The sequence below is a fragment of the Trachemys scripta genome, chromosome 7 (genome assembly GCF_013100865.1).
Source record: "Trachemys scripta elegans isolate TJP31775 chromosome 7, CAS_Tse_1.0, whole genome shotgun sequence".
Lineage (NCBI taxonomy): Eukaryota > Metazoa > Chordata > Testudines > Emydidae > Trachemys > Trachemys scripta.
The window spans coordinates 108,503,768-108,522,934 of record NC_048304.1 but is presented as its reverse complement, the minus strand read 5'-3'; the positions used below and the strand labels follow the sequence as shown (position 1 = coordinate 108,522,934).

Here is a 19,167-nt window from a genome sequence, read left to right as displayed (position 1 = left end):
CAGTATTAGAAAAACTTCACATCCCACACTGCCAAATACAAGTTGGGGGCTTGTCTACACAAACATTTAATTCATGAAAAGTTGGGGTGAGCATCTACCCCACAATAGCCTGCTGTGTACTAACTGTCCATGGGAACCCTGCTGATGTAAAAAGACAACTCAACATCCTTTAAACCCAGTACGAATGGTCTCACTTTCACTCCCTTCCACCCACATCTCCCAAAAATTCAATTTTTAAATCTGATTTTAAAATGGAGACTGTGTATAACTTAAAGAGCTCACATACCCCTTTTTATGCACTTCTTGCATCCTTTGGAAAGGCACTTAATCTCTGATGGAAGGAATATGATTCTTTTTTAAATGAAAGAACATAATTTAGCAGCCAAAAACAAAGATCAGAAGTACATATAGGTCAGCACATGATTGTTTCTAGAACCATCCTATCACATATCTGAAGATAATTGAAGATTATGCTTAAACAACTCTTGTACAAACGCAATGTAGGATACTATCTGCTTACTCTAACTTCATTTAATTTTAAATGAAACTTCTTAAACATTTTGAAAAGCTTGTTTACTTTCATACAACAGTAGTTTAGTTATATTATAGATAGAGAGAGACCTTCTAAAAAACGTTAAAATGTATTACCGGCACGCAAAACCTTAAACTAAAGTGAATATATACACACACACACACACACACACACACACACACACACAGTTTTCCTTTCATAGAATCATAGAGTTGGAAGGGACCTCAGGAGATCATCTAGTCCAACTCCTGCTCAAAGCAGGACCAATCCCCAGACAAATTTTTACCACAGGTCCCTAAATGGCTCCCTCAAGGATTGAACTCACAACCCTGGGTTTAGCAGGCCACTGCTCAAACTACTGAGCTATTCCTCCTCCCCCCTTGTGCAATATTTGGGCATTCCAAGTTTTCAGAAAAATGAAATGTATTTTTACATAGAGGGAGTACTAGTTTGTGAAGTCAGGAATCCTGACTTCTATTCCAAGTACCAAAAGTGATTCGTTATGTGCCTTTGGCCAGAGAAATTCCCTTTCTCGGTTTTTCTATGTTTAAAATTGGTACAATACTGTTCTCAGACAGGTATTGAGAGGCTTAATGTTTACAGTAATTTAGAGTATTCAGAGTAACTAGTGGAGAATCTCAAACTGTAAAGTATTTGTTGCAGAAGAATCTTCAGAGCTTATCTTTTTTCTCAGCTCAATAGGGAGAGGGCAGGTCAGGGTGGTTGGCTGTAGGGATACAATTTATTGTTGTTGTGGGTTCGTACAGGCAGTCCAGTATGCAGATTAGGTAAGTATCTAAGCCAGAGACTGGTTCTTCAAACTAAGAAGAAAATCATTTTCTAATTTAAAATGTAGTGCACAACTAACTTTGACATGCCATTTTCTTTACCATCTAGTTCCCTTTAATCCGGAATTCCACAATGTTCAACTTAATTATCCCTCTTGTCATGTTTTTCACTGGACAAGTAGTTCTTCAGAAAGAACTGCTTTTCACTCAATAAATCTGATATTACCTTCTATTGCCAACTGTTTTACATTACAACAACAGAAGGTGGGTTTAAGTGAAGAATTTTTATACCATAGCCTAGACTGAATAAACCAGGGGTCAGCAACCTATGGCACAAAGACGGCACGCAAGCCGATTTTTAATGGCACGCTGCTGCCTGCCAGAGTCCCACTCAGCCCACTGCCGAACCCCGGCGGTGAGCTGAGTGGGACCCTGGCAGGCAGCAGCGTACCATTAAAAATCCTGCCCGACCCAGCCCGCTCTTCTCCGCCCCCCGCCTACTGCTCTCCCTGGCGGGGTCAGGGGGCAGAAGCAAGCTTGGTCCTGCCGGGTGCTGCCGCCGGCAGCCAAGCTTCTCTCTCCCCCGCCTCTTCCCCCAACGTGCTGCATGGAGCCCCTGCTCCTCTCCTTCCCTGCCGCCGATGGCCCTTGCGAGGGAGAGGAGAAGAGCAGCCCCAGCACCCTCGCTGCTCAGACCGGTAAGGAGGCGGAGAAGAGGCAGGGGGAAGCAGGGTACAAGTGGGGCGTATCCCTCCAGCCCCCTGCCGTGAGCCAGGCAGGGGGCTGGGAGCCCTCTGCCCTGACCCCTGCACCCCAGCATCCCCCTCCACAACCCCATCCCTGATTCCTGCACCCTCCACACCTACCCAGCCCCCCTACACCACCCGCCCCGACTCCTGCACTCCCCACATACCCAGCCCCCCCACATCCCATGCCCTGACTCTTGCACCCCCACATCTCCACCCCCCACCCCGAGCACCAGGTTGGCAGTGGTCTGAGCGGGGCCGGCAGCTGAGACCCCAGTTGGCAAGGAACCAGCAGCCAGAACCCCAGACCGGCAGCCAGAACCCCAGACTGGCAGCGGACTAAGTGGGGCCAGCAGCCGGGACCCTGGCTGACAGGAGCCAGCGGACAGAACCCCAGACTGGCAGTGGACTGAGCCGCTCGGCCCGCTGCTGGTCTGGGGTGCCGGCCCCGCTCAGCCCGCAGCTGGTCTGGGGTCCCGGCCCCCGGCACCACTCAGCCCGCTGCCAGCCTAGGTGAACGGAACCCCAGACTGGCAGCAGACTGAGCAGGCCGGCATCTTAAGATCAGCATTTTAATTTAATTTTAAATGAAGCTTCTTAAACATTTTGAAAACCTTGTTTACTTTACATACAACAGTAGTTTAGTTATATTATAGATAGACAGAGAGAGACCTTCTAAAAAACATTAAATATATTACCAGCATGCAAAACCTTAAATTAAAGTGAATAAATGAAGACTTGGTACACCACTTCTGAAAGGTTGCCGAACCCTGGAATACACAATGGGCAGTCCAACGTATTCTGATCGGTACCACATGTCAAAAATTAGTAACATGAGCAAAAATAATTTCAACTGACTTGTTTGAACAATTCAGTCACTTTTACCAAACAAGTAACTCCAATGATAAAGACCAGGCAAGTCGTGTTTACAATATGACCATTTATAAAAAGGCAAAAGAGAAAGTATTTGGCTATAGTCATTACAAACTAAATGCATTGAACCAGAGCTAAGATTGGAGTACACAAGCAAGATTAAAATCTTATTTAGGAAAGCTGCATGCCTACATCTATATTTTCAAAATATTCCTCCATTTTCCCACAAAAAAAAATTATATGAAATAACCTTGTCAATATTAAACCTCTACATGGGACAATTTCAAGATTTTAAGGCCTAAAACTCAGATGTTTCTCCTTGCACAGATTTCACCAATTGCTTTTGCAACCAATAACTGCAGTGTGGTGTTACTAACACTGAGGGTACATCTACACTACAGCGGGGAGTCGATTTAAGATACGCAAATTCAGCTACGTGAATAGCGTAGCTGAATTCGACGTATCGCAGCCTACTTACCCCGTTGTGAGGACGGCGGCAAAATCGACTTCTGCCGCTTTTTGTCGGCGGCGCTTACTACCACCTCCGCTGGTGGAGTTAGAGCGCCGATTCGGGGATTGATTGTCGCGTCCCGACGGGATGTGATAAATCGATCCCCGAGAGGTCGATTTCTACCCGCCGATTCAGGCGGGTAGTATAGACCAGACCTAAATATGGAACTGACAGCTTGTGCATCAATAGAAAATGTGGACCTTAAACTATAGTGCATATACACAGACTTGTTTGTATGCAGATCTTATATCAGTTATGTTTTTTCTTATTTAAACTATTTGTTCATGCAGCAGCTACTCAGACAAAAAACCTTGATTTTTGTATATCAAGAATCATTTAAAGTAAATAAATTCAGAATTTGAAAACCTTAACCATGTCAGAGTTATTTCTATATTAGATCTAATGATTAATTCTTCATTAGGGATTATTTTCACATATATGTTCCAAGAGAAAGCAACACTACTTTAAGCACCAGCTCCTCATGTGGACCAGAGCTCTTAGCACTTTCTGCAAGCAGTCAGGGGTCAGTTTAGCCATTATTTCAAGTTAAAACAAAAGTGAAACTACTCTAATTTGTGCCTGCTGTTATGTTCCACTACTCCAGCATTGTTGGAGCATCATGCTCTTGCCCTTTGCGTGCACTCAGAATGCACATCACCCTAGCAACAGATGTTGCTCAGGCACTCAGCAAGAAGACATGGACTGAAATATTGCTCTTAATATATTGAGTGTAAGTTTTTCTATTTTTGTCTCATTCCACCAAGAGAGGTGCAATAGAGGTGCACTTCTATTTGAAGAGTCACATCCCAGTACCTTAAATTTAGCAGAAAATGCTGTATTATGCTTTTGCATTACACAGCTTCAGAAACAAGTACTTGTGTTTCTTGTAAATTAAACTGCTTCTAATTTCTTCACAAGTTAAAAAGTCAATCTCTGTGAAGCAGTAAAGTTGGAAGGGTAAGCTTTTATCCACATGCAAAAAAAGTCTAAACTTAAATATCTGAAGTTAAAAACTGTCCAACCCTATTTGTTGAACTTTCAAAAAAAAAAAGTATATAGAATGACAAGCAGTATAGAGCATATAGAATGGTGTTTCAGCTACCGTGCAGTTTTTTTGTGAAGTAAAAGAATGCCTGTGTGCACATATGGTAGCGAGTAGAGGGAGAAAAGGCCCTATAACTTCATCTCAACCACAACGAATCAATGAACCTCCGCAAAAGAAGCACAGGTGTCAGGTACAGTATTTACTATTTCTACCTTAAGTATTCCCACTATTAATTCCTACCAATTCAAGTATTGTAAAATATTCTGAACAAATTATATTTTACAATGAATGTATTACAGGCATGGCAATAATTCCAGGCAAAGTGTTATTTGTTATATTAAACAAAACCTCACTGAATAAAGTTTTACTTTACACATTTTCTCCTTTCATGCAAAGTAATCTTTTGTACCATACTATTCCCCACACTCCCCAATATCTTAGTGAATACTCAACTCCATTGAACTTGAGGTCTTACTTGTATTAAGTTCCATCTAGTGGCTTTTGAGGTATAACAGATCTAGAATACAAAGTCAATGTGAAATATTGATCTGTTCCTCAGGAAATGGGTGCATAGCACCTTGCACTATTAAAGTGTCCTTCTGGGACAATGTTTGGCACTCGCTATGTTAAGCTCACCATAATTGACATCAGGTGATTAAGACATACCATACAAGGCTCACCTCATCTACCAGAAACACTGCACCCCTAACTCTTATTCCACAAAAACCCTGAGTTATTCTGATTACTACAACAAGTGCCATGGCTTCTAAGATTAATGAGTCAAGAAATCCAAGGTCAAAAGCACACTGTGGAAACAGCCTAACATTAGAAATAGTATTCCCTTAGTAACGCAGTTGAAAATATTTATGCCTTCGGGTTTTAAAACGAGGGTGTCTAAAGACAGCATGGTCCAAGTGAAAAAATGGGAATTTTAAAAGCTAACTTTTTTTCTCATTTAATAAACTACATTAAAAAGAAAAACACTGGGGCAGGGGAGCTAAACCTCAAGCTGAGAGAGAGAGAATCACAACACAACCGGGTATGCTGTGATTAAGGGCTATAGAATATTATTAAAGTTATCAGGCTCTCACAAGTCTGAGGCAAATGACCTTGGATGCTACCTTTTCTTCAAACAAGATCTAACATTTGGGTTATTTTTATTATGGTATTTTAAAGGCGATGGGTTTGATTCAACCCTAGGTTAGCAGAACATGGTACAAATTGTTGGGTGGCCTGGCTCCAGGCCATCTGGTACAGCAGGAGCTGCTGGTATCTTGTACCATCTCAAGCCTTCGGACACCCACCCCCCTCTCACAGGGTACTGTACCTTGAGTTAACAGACACTGACTCACAGAAAGCAGCATAGTTTATAACTGAACAACTCATGTCCCACCGCTGACCATTCATTAACCCGTGCTAATATATCCTTATTTTATTATCTAGTGCAATACATTTGACAGTTTTGTTTGCTGTTTTTTAGCACAGGAAATAATGAGAAAGAAAAAAAGATAACAAAATTCTATTCAAACTAAATAAATACTGAATAGTTGAATATATTTTTGAAAATGTATCACATTTTAAATTTAAAAAACAGGCAGGGAAAAGGGTAAAACAGTCCCAGGAAGTTTTTTGTATCAGCTAAACATACGAAGAGAGGTAGAGTGATAGAAATAAGAATGTCCTAATAGAATATGCTCTGCAACAAATCTCTAAGTTTGAACAACTTTAACATTCACAGGGAGAACAACTAAATAATTTAAATCCCCAAACACAACAGTGTGGGATATCTGAATATATCACACCATACTCCCAGTCAACAAGTTGAAGTTTTATACAAAAAGAAACTAAATTAGTCCCCACCCCGGAAGGTTGAGCCTACCAGGTCACAAATGCTAATATTAGGTATCAATATGAAAAAAAAAAAATCAATGATTCATTTGTGTGAGAATGATAAAGATTTGCTGATATGGGTGCAATCAAAAATGCAGATTTAAGAACTAAAACCGGGACCAAAATAAAAAGATAAACTAGTTTATATCATGTCAAAAAAGTACAATAAAATGCATTTTGTTGCATATTAATTCCACTTAACATCTGTGACAAAAGTTCCTCCTCTATCTTGGTGGGTCCTGTGTTTATTGGCGGATTTTCTTGCCTCAGAGATTCACCATGTGGGTTGGGGAACAGCCCAGAGACCTTCCCCTCTGGAAGAACCCACAGTCCAGGTCAATTGGGAGGTTTGGGGGGAACCCGGGCCCGCCCTCTACTCCGGGTTCCAGCCCAGGGCCCTGTGGACTGCAGCTGTCTCTAGTGCCTCCTGTAACAGCTTCATGACAGCTACAACTCCCTGGGCTACTTCTCCATGGCCTCCTCCAAACACCTTCCTTATTCTCACCACAGGACCTTTCTCCTGGTGTCTGATAACGCTTGTGCTCCTCAGTACTCCAGCAGCACACCCTCTCACTCTCAGCTCCTTGCGCCTCTTGCTCCCAGCTCCTCACACTCACACCACAAACTGAAGTGAGCTCCTTTTTAAAACCCAGGTGCCCTTATTAGCCTGCCTTAATTGATTCTAGCAGCTACTTCTTAATTGGCTCCAGGTGTCCTAATTAGCCTGCCTGCCTTAACTTAAGCAGGTTCCTGATTACTCTAGTGCAGCCCCTGCTCTGGTCACCCAGGGAACAGAAAACTACTCATCCAGTGACCAGTATATTTGCCCTCTACCAGACTCCTGTACCCCACTGGTCTGGGTCTGTCACATCATATTCAATTCTATTAACACCAGAGGGTTTGATTCTACTTTGACATCATACCATACTGGCTATAAATTTTTACATCTCAATGTTGTATCATTAGTGCTTTAAATCATATTTAATATTAACTTCTATCATATAATATATTGTATTGACCATAAGTCCAGTAATACAGTGGAACATGTTTATAGTAAATTGTTATATTCAAACTTCACTTATGATAGTCAATGTCCCAGATTGTTTTAATGCATGTCAGTCACTTTCACTTTTCTTATAGAAGCTTTACTTTATTTATTATCATTAATTTATATTACCAGGGCACTTAGGAGTAATGGTCCATGACCCCACTGTGCAAGGCACTGTACATAAACAAAACAAAAAGATGGTTCCTGCCCCAAAGAACTTATGATCAGGGTAACTGTGTAGTTTTTACTCCTATATAGTCTGGTCACTACCTATTCCTGCTGTATCTTGGGATACAGCAATTATCACTTACCAGATGGAATGTAACATTAACCATAACAATTAAGGGGATCATACTTTCTTTCTCTTCTGCTTTGGATGTAGAAAAGAAAGTGGGAAGACAAATCTATACTACCCATAAAGGGAAAGGAAAGGAGGAAATCTCTGGCTTCTAGTCTAGATAGAGTTTTCCCTGGGGTCAGTGAAATTATGGCTTTCAAAGTGCCTCCCCAGTATTCTGTGTACCTGGCAGCTCACCATGCTCCTGGGGGTCCTAGAGAGAAACTTTTGCAACATGTGCCCCCACTTTATTGGAACTCTGCTGATGTTGGAGTTAATTGTGTGTATGTGGGTGGGGGAGGGTGGGATAACTAGAGGTTTTTGCATGCTATCACACTAACATTATGCCCGTTTACTAGTCAGACTGAATTACAGTATGTGGTCATTTTTAATTTCTTCAGTTTTGCTTGCTTTGAACAGTAATGCTCACTTCTTCGGTTGATGCAGTGTAAGCTATATATTTTCAACAAAGAGGACACTGATAAAAGCAACTCCTGGAATATATTTGAAAAATGTAAATCTTTGCTGTTTTTCTTGTAGCTGGTAATAATTCTCTATACCCACAAGGAAATAAATGTGGAATGACTTCACAGTTTGGCCAAATATTTTTATTTCCCGTTTCTCACTAAATAAATGACTGAACCAAACTTCAGCACTCCTATGAATCCTTATAGGCTTCAAGACTGTTACAAGCTTTAAATTGATTTTTAATTAGCTATGATAGCTAAGCCTTATAGTACCACAATTTTATATACAGTAACTCCTCACTTAAAGTCATCCTGGTTAACACTGTTTCGATGTTAAATTGCTGATCAATTAGGGAACATGCTTGTTTAAAGTTGTGCAATGCTCCCTTCTAACATCGTTTGGCAGCCACCTGCTTTGTCCACTGCTTGCAGGAAGAGCAGCCCATTGCAGCTAGCTGGTGGGGGCTTGGAACCAGGGTGGACAGGCAGCCCCCCTATCAGCTCCCCGCTCCCCTGAGATCCCTGTGCTGCAGCCACCCAGCAGGCGAGCAATTGCAGCTGTGCCTCCCCCCACTGCCATGTGCTGCTCCTGCCCTCTGCCTTGGAGCTGCTCCCAGAGACTCCTGCTTGCTGTGCAGGGGTGGGGAGGGACGGGGTAATGTCAGGGTGTCTGCCTCCCCCCGGCTCCTACACCCCGCTTACCCCTTCTCCATATAGAGCAGAGTAGGGACACGGATGGAGAGAGAGAGAGCGAGCGCGTGCCTGGGACAGCAGCTACTCTCTCAACTTCCTCATCTACTTAAAAAGACAATGCATTTAAGAGTGGGTCAGCTTACTTAAAGGGCAGTGTGCATTTCTCTCTCTCTCCCACAAACAAGGTGTGGGTCTATCCATCTGCTATGCTATCTCCCCTCCCCTTCATTCCTGCTGCCTTGCAGAGTGAGAGGCTACATTAACAACGTGTTAACCCTTGAGGGCTCAGCCGAGTGCTAGTTCATCATTTAGCACAGGGGTTCTCAAACTGGGGGTTGGGGGTCATGAGATTATTACATGGGGGGGTCGCGAGCTGTCAGCCTCCATCCCAAACCCTGCTTTGCCTCCAGCATTTATAGTGGTGTTAAATATATAAAAAGTATTTTTAATTTATATGGGGGGGGGTCAAACTCAGAGGCTTGCCATGTAAAAGGGGTCACCAGTACAAAAGTTTGAGAACCACTGATTTAGCAGCAAGGTATTCCCTGGGAAATATCCCACCCTCTAACTTCACCACCTCAACCAAGCTTCACAATCATCATAGCTGTGGAACAGTATTAAATTGTTTGTTTAAAAACGTGTACTGTGTGTATATCTATATAATATATAGTTTTTTGTCTGGTGAAAAAAATTTCACTGGAACCTAATCCCCCCATTTACATCAATTCTTATGGGGAAATTGGATTCGCTTAACATCGTTTCTCGTAAAGTTGCATTTTTCAGGAACATAACTACAACCTTAAGTGAGGAGTTACTGTATAGCCTAAAAAACAAACTCGCAGCAGTATGTAGCAATTATTGGATGAAACCAAAGCATACAATCTCTCTCAGGTTTGCTTGCCATTACAGACTGTAGTCTGCCCAAGTGAGAGAGGGCTAGATGATGACTGGCAGTAGCCACTGAGGCAAGGTGGGTTTAGAGGGTTGGGAGTTCCCCAGGGAGGGGAGACCCAGAGAGCGGAGGTACTCCTGGGGCAGAACCCCGAGGTAAAGGGCACCGGGGTCCAGGAGGGACACGGGGCCAGCGGCAAGCAAGACACCTGGCCAGCAGAGGGCGCTCCACGACTGGAAAGAGCTAATTCCCAGACAACCAGCAGGAGGCACCACATCAGAGAGTCATCGCTTTGCTACAAATGGGTTATATACTTATGAAGGTTTTTTATAACAAATGATTTTGAATTGTTCATTTTGGAACACTAAATTTCCCTGAGTTTGCCCACCACAGATCAAATATTTGAAGACAGACTGCTGGTCTTTAATCAAGAAAGTTGTTTGAATGTTTTTTGTACAGTTCTGTAATAACATTCCTATTAGTTTTATAACTAAAGTTTATAGAGCAAATTACTACTTACTTTTTAATTTGATTTCTCTTGCCTAGGTTGGGACAAAAACAGAGAACTGAAATATCCTGACTGAGGTAAAATTTCAAAGCTACCTTCAGAAGAAAACAATGTAGTTGTCCAAATATGCTCATGTCTTCTTTTTAAAGTTGTAGTCTTGTAGTCCATCTTTGTGTGGAATGTTGGTGTAGAGGGCTTCTACATCCATAGTGGCCAGGATGGTGTTTTGTGGAGGATCACCAATGGATTGTAGTTTCCTCAGAAAGTCAGTGGTGTCTCGAAGATAGCTAGGAGTGCTGGTAGCGCAGGGCCTGAGGAGAGAGTCTACATAGCTACACAATCCTGCCCTCAAGGTGCCAATGCCTGAGATGATGGCGTGTCCAGGATTTCCAGGTTTATGGCTCTTGGATAGCAGATAGAATACCCCTGGTTGGAGTTCATGGGGTGTGTCTGTGCATATTTGTTCCTGTGCTTTTTCAGGGAGTTTCTTGAGCAAATAGTGTAGTTTCTTTTGGTAACCCTCAGTGGGATCAGAGAGTAATGGCCTGTAGAATGTGGTGTTAGAGAGCTGCCTAGAAGCCTCTTGTTCATATTCCGACCTATTCATGATGACGACAGCATCTCCTTTGACATCATAATCAAAAAGGCTGACAGAGTTGTGCCTGAGGCTGTGGATGACGTTGTGTTCTGCACGGTTGAGGTTATGGGGCAAGTGATGCTGCTTTTCCACAATTTCAGCCCGTGCACTTCGGCGGAAGCACTCTATATAGAAGTCCAATCTGTTGTTTCAACCTTCAGGAGGAGTCCACACAGAATCCTTCTTTTTGAAGTGTTGGTAGGAAGGTTTCTGTGGATTAGCGTGCTGTTCAGAGGTGTGTTGGAAACATTCCTTGAGTCAGAGACGTCAAAAGTAGGATTCCAGGTCACCACAGAACTGTATCATGTTTGTGGGGGTGGAAGGGCAGAAAGAGAGACCCCGAGACAGGACAGACTCTTCAGCTGGGCTAAGAATATAGCTGGATAAATTAACAATATTGTTAAGGCCACTACTGTTGTGGTCCCTTGTGGCATGTAGTAGTTTAGATAATTTAGTGTACTTTTTCCTTTGTAGAGAAGCAAAATGTGTGTTGTAAATGGCTTGTCTAGTTTTTGTAAAGTCCAGCAACGAGGAAGTTTGTGCTAGACTTTACAAAAACTAGACAAGCCATTTACCAATGTCTCCATCTGTATGTCACAACCAATGTCTCCTCAGCTGTAGTCACTTAGCACTAAAACTGGTTAAACGAAGAGTTAAAGATGATGGCCACTACACAGCAATGCATCTAAAGACTGGGGAGAGAAGAGAATGGACAAAAACGTGATGAGCTGAATAAGGAGGGTGAAAAGTTTTTGTATTGATTGGTCTTGGCCTTGTGACCAGTGAAGACAGGAAGAACGAGGATACAGACTAACACAACTACCCCTCTGATAGAAGACAGGAAGAAACTGCACAGAAAACTGACATTAAAAAAAAAATCAGTTATTTTTATCACAAATTGTAAGTAAGGGCTAAAAGGATACAATATAGAATTACCTTATATACCAATCCCATTAATCTTAGTCAATACATTTCTGATGTTTTAGAAAAACTATCAGATGTTTTCTGAACAGCATGAATATAAAAGGTCAGATATAAAAATTAGAATTTGTGTTGGAGCACAAACTTTTTCTTAGTTCTATTATTCTAAAATATAAACCACGTATTTTAAGCATTTCATAATAAATCAACCCTTAAATTTAACTTCTTAAATAGTAACCCATGACTTTTTTGGGGTGGAGGATGGGGATTAAAGAAGTAGCATGTTTAAATATTTTTAGAAGGGGCGGTCAAGGGAAGAAAATAGTTGTCCAGACAGAAAACCAGTGGTCACAAGCACATTCATTCCTCACCCTGAAGGTTTGGCAAAACATGTAAGCTGTGCCTGCTCTGAAAGCTAGTTTGACTGGTGCACTTTAAAAGGCTGATGGCAAATCTGTGGCACAGCACTGTCAATGCTAGTAACAGGTGTCTTGCACAAAGTTCTGAACCTGAAATGAGGTGATGAGACAAAGCGAGGGAAAGACAGGGCAAAAAGACTATAAAGAAGCAACATAGTAGCCTGGGAAGAGGACAGATAGGAAGGCTTGTAAAAGGGGAAAAGCAAACTAATGAGGGTAACAAAGAGATAACAACTGACTAAGATTTGCAGATTACCAAAAATCTATTTAACAGCTATGCTTAATAAAGATTTGCCAACATCACAACCATTTGGAACTTCATAAGATCATTTACTGTAGTCCTACTTTCATCCCCAATCTTGGTATTTTTGTAAGGTTCTCATTTCAGTGCAGAGAGAACTTCATGTACAAACTCTTACTTGACATTGCAACTTTCTGTTTTAAGAGCATTGCATTTTCTCCAAGTAAACACCAAAGAGTACCACAAGAGAGTGTAATCACTGATATGCTTATTTGTACTCATCGAATAATTCTTAGCTATTCTGCTAATATTTATATGGCAGATTGCTATGCATTGTACCACACCATCAATCTTGCTCTTGTCTAGACAGACTGAAGGGGCACCAAAGGCACCAAAATCTTTAGCAGTGATAAAGAGCTGAATGCTTTTTATATAGTCTTAGTGGGGAAAATAGGATGGTTCTCTTTACAGAGTTGTATTTTTTGCTAGAGAGTTGTCTGTTCTTCCCCTGTCACTTACTATATCTCGAAGGAAATAATATTTTAATTCATGTTTAAGAATTGATGGCAATACCTCAAGATTGAATTAAGTAATAAAGGAAGGAAGTATAAAATGAGTGGGAAGACTATTTTAATATAGGTACATGCTGCAGCTAATACAGATTAAAAATTCAAAACAAATTCAAACTCACATAAGGTTTTGTTTTGCTTTGAATTTTTTTTTCTCAAAATGGAAGAAGCTGCATCCTACTGGATTGACTTGTGGAAATTGTTTCAGAATAGAGAATTTCAAGAATCCTTTGGCCTCAGATATACAACCCCTTTTATTTAACTTCATCTAATTGAAGACATCTGTAAGTGGTGCCACACAAAATTTAATTCAAGCTTCGAAATGTCAATAAAAAATGTCTGTAAGAAAGAATACTAGCATAAACCTAGCAGGAAAGCGTACATCAGCATCTATGTAGCCATACAGAATTAGAAATATAATGGAAATCTGCTGCCTGACTTGACGAGGTGATAAAAGCCCTTTTCCTATAAAGTCTAATGAGCTCTATTAGTCTTCAGCTTGCAGGAATGTAAAGGGGGTGGATTCAGCAGAGAAAAGTAACAAACTCTCCACACATGGCTTCATTCAAACTGCAACATATCAAATTACTGGTGTAATTACTATAACCTGACAATTTCATTACCATCATGTGGTTGTTAACTCTTTAAGACATACAACAAAGACAGTACCACATTTTTGTTTCCCAGTATTTGTTCTGGAAATGAAATAATCTCAATCATCATTCCAAACTGTGAACTCCTTTCTCAATTCTTAGTCACTAGTCCTGGATTCCTCTTTAGAACAAAAGCAGATAAGATTAAAACGTGATGTGTTCACTTAATTTTCCTTTATTTCACAATAAACCAGTTTTTACAAACAAACTGCCAAAACGGTAAAAAATCTTTCTGAAAATATTTCTTAATGTTGAGTTTTTTGCTCATTTCTAATTTACTTGTATTGACATCATAACCCAAAGTATGACATGAGATGTTATGCATAGCCTCTTTCCCCGAGCCCACCCTCTCTCCTCCAGTATTCTTCCATGGTTTTAATTCTTAAAAGAAAAAGGGATATTAAACAAACTGAGGCTGACAGATTAGCCATTTTCCAGAAACCTGCTAGTGAACTTACTTTAAACCAGCAGAAGAGCCATGTAACAAGCATGCATTTAGGAACCAGCTAGGGGACTAGCTGTCAGGCTGTGCTAAAAACTTCTGCCAGCAATGAGAGCAAAGGAACAGAAAATTGGTGGTCACATATAATCATAAGCATGTGAGCACAGTAAAGATCTTAGAGCCTGTTAGGCCCTGTAAACTATTGTGCTTTCAACATCTTGTGAAAATTTTCACTTACACAAAGATTTTCTTGGTAACAGCCATCCTGGTTTGGCATGCAGGCACCAACATTAAAAGAGTGGATCTTGAAAAGGTTAAAGTCTTATTGTACCATGTCACAACAATGGATTGAGATGACCGGAATAAAACAATCATGCTAGCCAAACTTCTGCAAAGCCAACTGATGCAATAACCAATTTACCATTTGCATCCCTTTTAAGTAAAAATGAGGATGACCTATTTTAAAAAAAGATCTCTTTCACAGATCTAGTGAGCAACAGCAACCTTATTACATGGTGTGTGCCCAAAAGTGGCTAAGGGCTGTGCACTGGAGATGGACTCTTAAGAAAGGCAGAGAAAGGAGTTTGTTGATGGCTGAGGAAGTTAATTGCAACATAGAACCGAACGGGCATATTCCTCAATTATTAAATTTATTTTTTGTTTATCTTGGATTTGTACTGTAGTAACAGAGTCAGAGAATCAGTTAAGAGGATAAAAACCAGACACTGCAACTGATAAACATTAACATAATCAATTTAAAATAAGACACACAGCTCCTCACTTGTTAAACCATCCTTTTGTATAGACAAACACTCACTGAGGCTTGGTACCATTAACATATGATATTACTGTAGAATATGTTTCATAATTAGTATATAAAGTAAGCCTGGTCTTTAGAATACCAGGTGTCCTAAGTAGCACTGAATGATAAATGTCCTGTGTGGGGGCGGGGGAAATCAGATTAACACAATTAAAACTTTAGAATTTTACTTAACTTCTGCCCCTTTAGTCCCCCTCAAAATATTCCAGAGACCTTGCTGGACTGACAATGAAGCTGATGTTGCTGGAATGCAGGGACAGAAGGCCCTACCCACTATAATGTTTGAGGGGCACTAATGATGCCCTTAATCATTTGATAACTTTCTCTCCCAGACTATGGATAGATTCTGCATTAGTGGGTATTACTAAAGAGAAGAGGGAAAAGATAGCATGGCATCCTAAGACAGTTATAACTTTCAATCGGACACCTGGCCATTATTAAAAAAGTAAAAAAAAAAAAAAAAAAAAAATTTAACCACAATTTTTTAAAATTAACTTAAATCAATCAGAAATGTAGACATTTTAGTATCCTTTCATGACCTGATTCTACAATCCTGAAGAGCTTTGCTTGACCAAGGGCTACCGGGTTTTGCCTCAATATATGCAATCCCCAATACTAAAATATAGGTGTATTGTGTATACCAGAGTCAATGGGTGGGTTTATCAAAAGAGCCTGAAGGAGTTAACTCCCACGGAAATTCAAAGGAAGAATGTGCCTCTCCCATACGCTCCTTTGAAAATCTCAGCCTATGCCCCTTACAGATAATCCTCTTATTGGAATACCTAGATAATGATCTGGTAGAAGTACAGTTTACAGAAGATTGAAGAAACCAATATACCCTGGCATTAAACAATTACAAAGTTTAGAATTAGGATTAAATTCATACCTCAAGTGGAGAATCGCAGAGGAATCTTGTGAACTGCATTGGAGGGATTTAACAGAAGCACAGTCCCCAGAGAATGGTCAGAACAAACAGAACACACAAAACAGAAACAAGAGAATGTTAGCACTGAAGTTAAATTTTCTCTATTAATTTGAATACACTGAAATCTATGCAGTTTTCCAAAACAAATCATTGAAAAATATACCACTGTATGTCTTATTTACCACTACTGGAAAATAAAACTTGAACTAATTTTACAACACATTTGAAATCTTCTGTCAAATACAAAACTCAGGAGAAAATACAAAATTGCCAGAAGGGACTAAGGAAAGTTACATTAAATTATAGTTTATTTTATTCTAAATCCATGCCCTGCACAAGCTCAAAGTTCCTCTTCCCACCCCCATATCTTTTGCTTCTCCATCCTCCTCACTAGTGGTGCGGCTTTTCCTATCATCCTTATCACTAAAGCACCTTTTTTTTGGCCTTCCTGTTTGGTGGAAGAGATTGGTTAAATCTTAACTTTTACAAGCAGAACATCATAGTCATAAATGTGCCTCTCAGTTCCATGAAAGCCAATTTCCGGAAAGTGCAAGTGTTATCAAAACTAGAGTTTTTGTTCAACATATACTGATGTGCCACAAACAGTTTGACGTAAAAGAAGAACTCAGACAGATTGTGATATGTTCAAGATTTCAAAAAAAGACTGCGAATGTACAATAATGTAATTTACCTAATGCCATTTATCTTCTAAATAAAGCAGCATAACTTTTACTTATTTTGCACAACAGGTATTTGTCAATATTTTAAAGATACTACAGGTATCAGTTTATCCCAAAATGATCTTTTAAAATATAATCAATTTATTTAACAGTTAGCATTATGTTGCCCAGTTTGATTCACTCCTCCCCTAATGAACTTACTATGATTTATGTAGGCAAAGGATGAAGGAGTATATGTACGGTATCATCAATAAACAGACTTCCCACAGCAAATGATCTTTCTTAGAACAGAATAAGGTAGAAAAATGCCAGCATTGTCAACATGTAAACTACACTGGCATTGTTGACCTTAGGCCAAAGTGCTATACATATCCTAAATAAACCCTTACTTATGAAAGTGAGTGTTTGTACAGTCAAACTGCTGTAAAACAGATCACTTAAAAATTGACTCTAGCCCCCTGAAGCTGCATAAATCTGCAATACACTAATTGGAGAATCAGTGAAGTACAAACTGAGTAGTCAGTCATAACCCTGCATTATGGTATATGAGAAAAGACTGATTCTACAGTAAATTAATCAAGAGCTCAACAGAAATAAAATTTAAGATTTTTCCTAGGGCACTAATTTTGTTTACATTTTCTCCCAAACACATAATATCATGTTAACCTACAAATGAATGGTAAATATTTAGACATGTGCTTTAAGGAATGTCTATAAACAGCTGCAGAGGACAAGGGAACTGTGTGTTGTCTATAATTAGCCCTTTCAGATATGCTCACAAGGATTGGTTCAACACCCTGAGTAATTCTGAGTTTTATTGCAGAGGCATGGGAAAATGTATGGTTGTAATATTCCAATTCTACTTCTGGATTCTGAAAAAAAGCACATGTTTTATGTTTTCCATAGAGCCATTCAAAGTTGAGGCACACAGGCTAAAAGAGAGCAGAGATTTATAAATTCCTACATTGCTTGTCTGTTTTCCATGACCTTGATATCAATCATTATAGCCAATAGTTTTAGAAGGTTCTGGCACCAGAAAAAAAAAAAAACACAACAACATGTGTTGTTAATTTTGATGTCAGAAGACCCCCAATAGTTCTTAATCTGTAACTCTAGCTTTATGGTGCAAGTTATACCCTATGGGTCAGTAAGCTGAGCCAAAGACACTTTTCAAACAGTTTTATCGATTAAGGCCCTGCTGTGCAATTCATTTGATTTTAGAAAACTTTTTTTATCTTAATGTAAGACTTAGTTTCCACAGCCAAAACTGCCACTCGCCAGAGAGTATATGTTGCCACAGTTATCTAGATACTGTTTTTCAGAAATGCACTCTCGCTACCACAGCTACCCCATATCATTAAAGATAAAAAAGTCAGCTTCCAAGAAAATATTGGAAACACAGAAGCAGCCTTTCTACTGGAGAAGTAATAACCTAGAATTATTTCACAGTCTTATGGGAAACTAACTATTCCAAGTCATCCACTTGATTTCTTATCTAATTATTGCACATTACTTTCCTCATCTATTCATATCTGATAAAGCTTTCATATTAAATGATATATCTATTCATTTAACTTTCCTGACATTTTACATAAGAAAGTCAATTATTTTAAAGAAGCAAGGAACTGATTGTTCCATAGAACCTGCAGATCTAAGATTTAATGAACTCCATATTTATCATTTCAGAAAAATCAACACAAACTGTTTAATATAATCCAGGCGCATAACCCACTGTAAGTAAATTTACAAAACTTAGTTTCCAATCTAAATGTAAACATTTAGATAACTTCTGTTTACCTTTCAGTTCCACATGATTTTCAGTTAACAGCAAACTATATAATAATTGCAATTAGGAAGTAGGCTTCACCAGATCAGTGTTTCAAATTCACCAAAAAAGAATGATAGTGAAGATATAGACAAATATTAACAAATAGCCCAAACAAACAAGCAAGCTCTCCATCAACATATTTTACATAAGAATCTCTCTAAAACTAGCAGTGCCATGTTTTCTACTGTAATGGTAAATAAGTAATTCAATGATGGTGTAGTTTTTGGCAGCAGTGGGACTGGTGAGAGGCAGAAAGGTTGATGGAAGCCCACATCTGCTATTCACATTCATAAAAAATGCAATCTGACCAGCAAAACAAAAGATATCTTTTTTGGGTTCAGAATTACCCAATTTGAAGAGGAGGTCTGAAGTTAGCCATGAATGCATAATTCAAGTTCATTCTCATATGCAAGACAATTACAAACACATTTCTAAAGTGCTGCCCCAAGTGCAGCAGGTAAGTGGCCACAGTGCCTGCATTTATTTAGCAGAAACCATTTATCAACAGTTATTTGCAAATATTACTGGACATCTTTTGGCAAGTGCAAACTTTTCTAATGTTAACCTCAGATAAATCAATAGCTTTCAGTCTTTTATACAGTAAACAATTATAAAATGAGTGCTACATTAATTTATCATAATCCAATTATTATTATAAATTGCCTACCACTACCAAAAAACTCTTGGGGAATTAATTTAAAA

At 39.6% G+C, this 19,167-nt stretch overlaps 1 protein-coding gene across 6 annotated transcripts in view; it reads right to left on the bottom strand.

The window, feature by feature from the left end:
- Positions 1-19,167, bottom strand: part of ATE1 (arginyltransferase 1) — a 151,752-nt gene that overhangs the window by 85,214 nt on the left and 47,371 nt on the right. For all 6 annotated transcript variants that reach the window (XM_034775643.1, XM_034775639.1, XM_034775638.1 and 3 more), the window contains exon 8: positions 15,919-15,951. In XM_034775643.1, the coding sequence (XP_034631534.1) occupies positions 15,919-15,951 (33 nt within the window). The remainder of the gene's footprint in view (positions 1-15,918; positions 15,952-19,167) is intronic.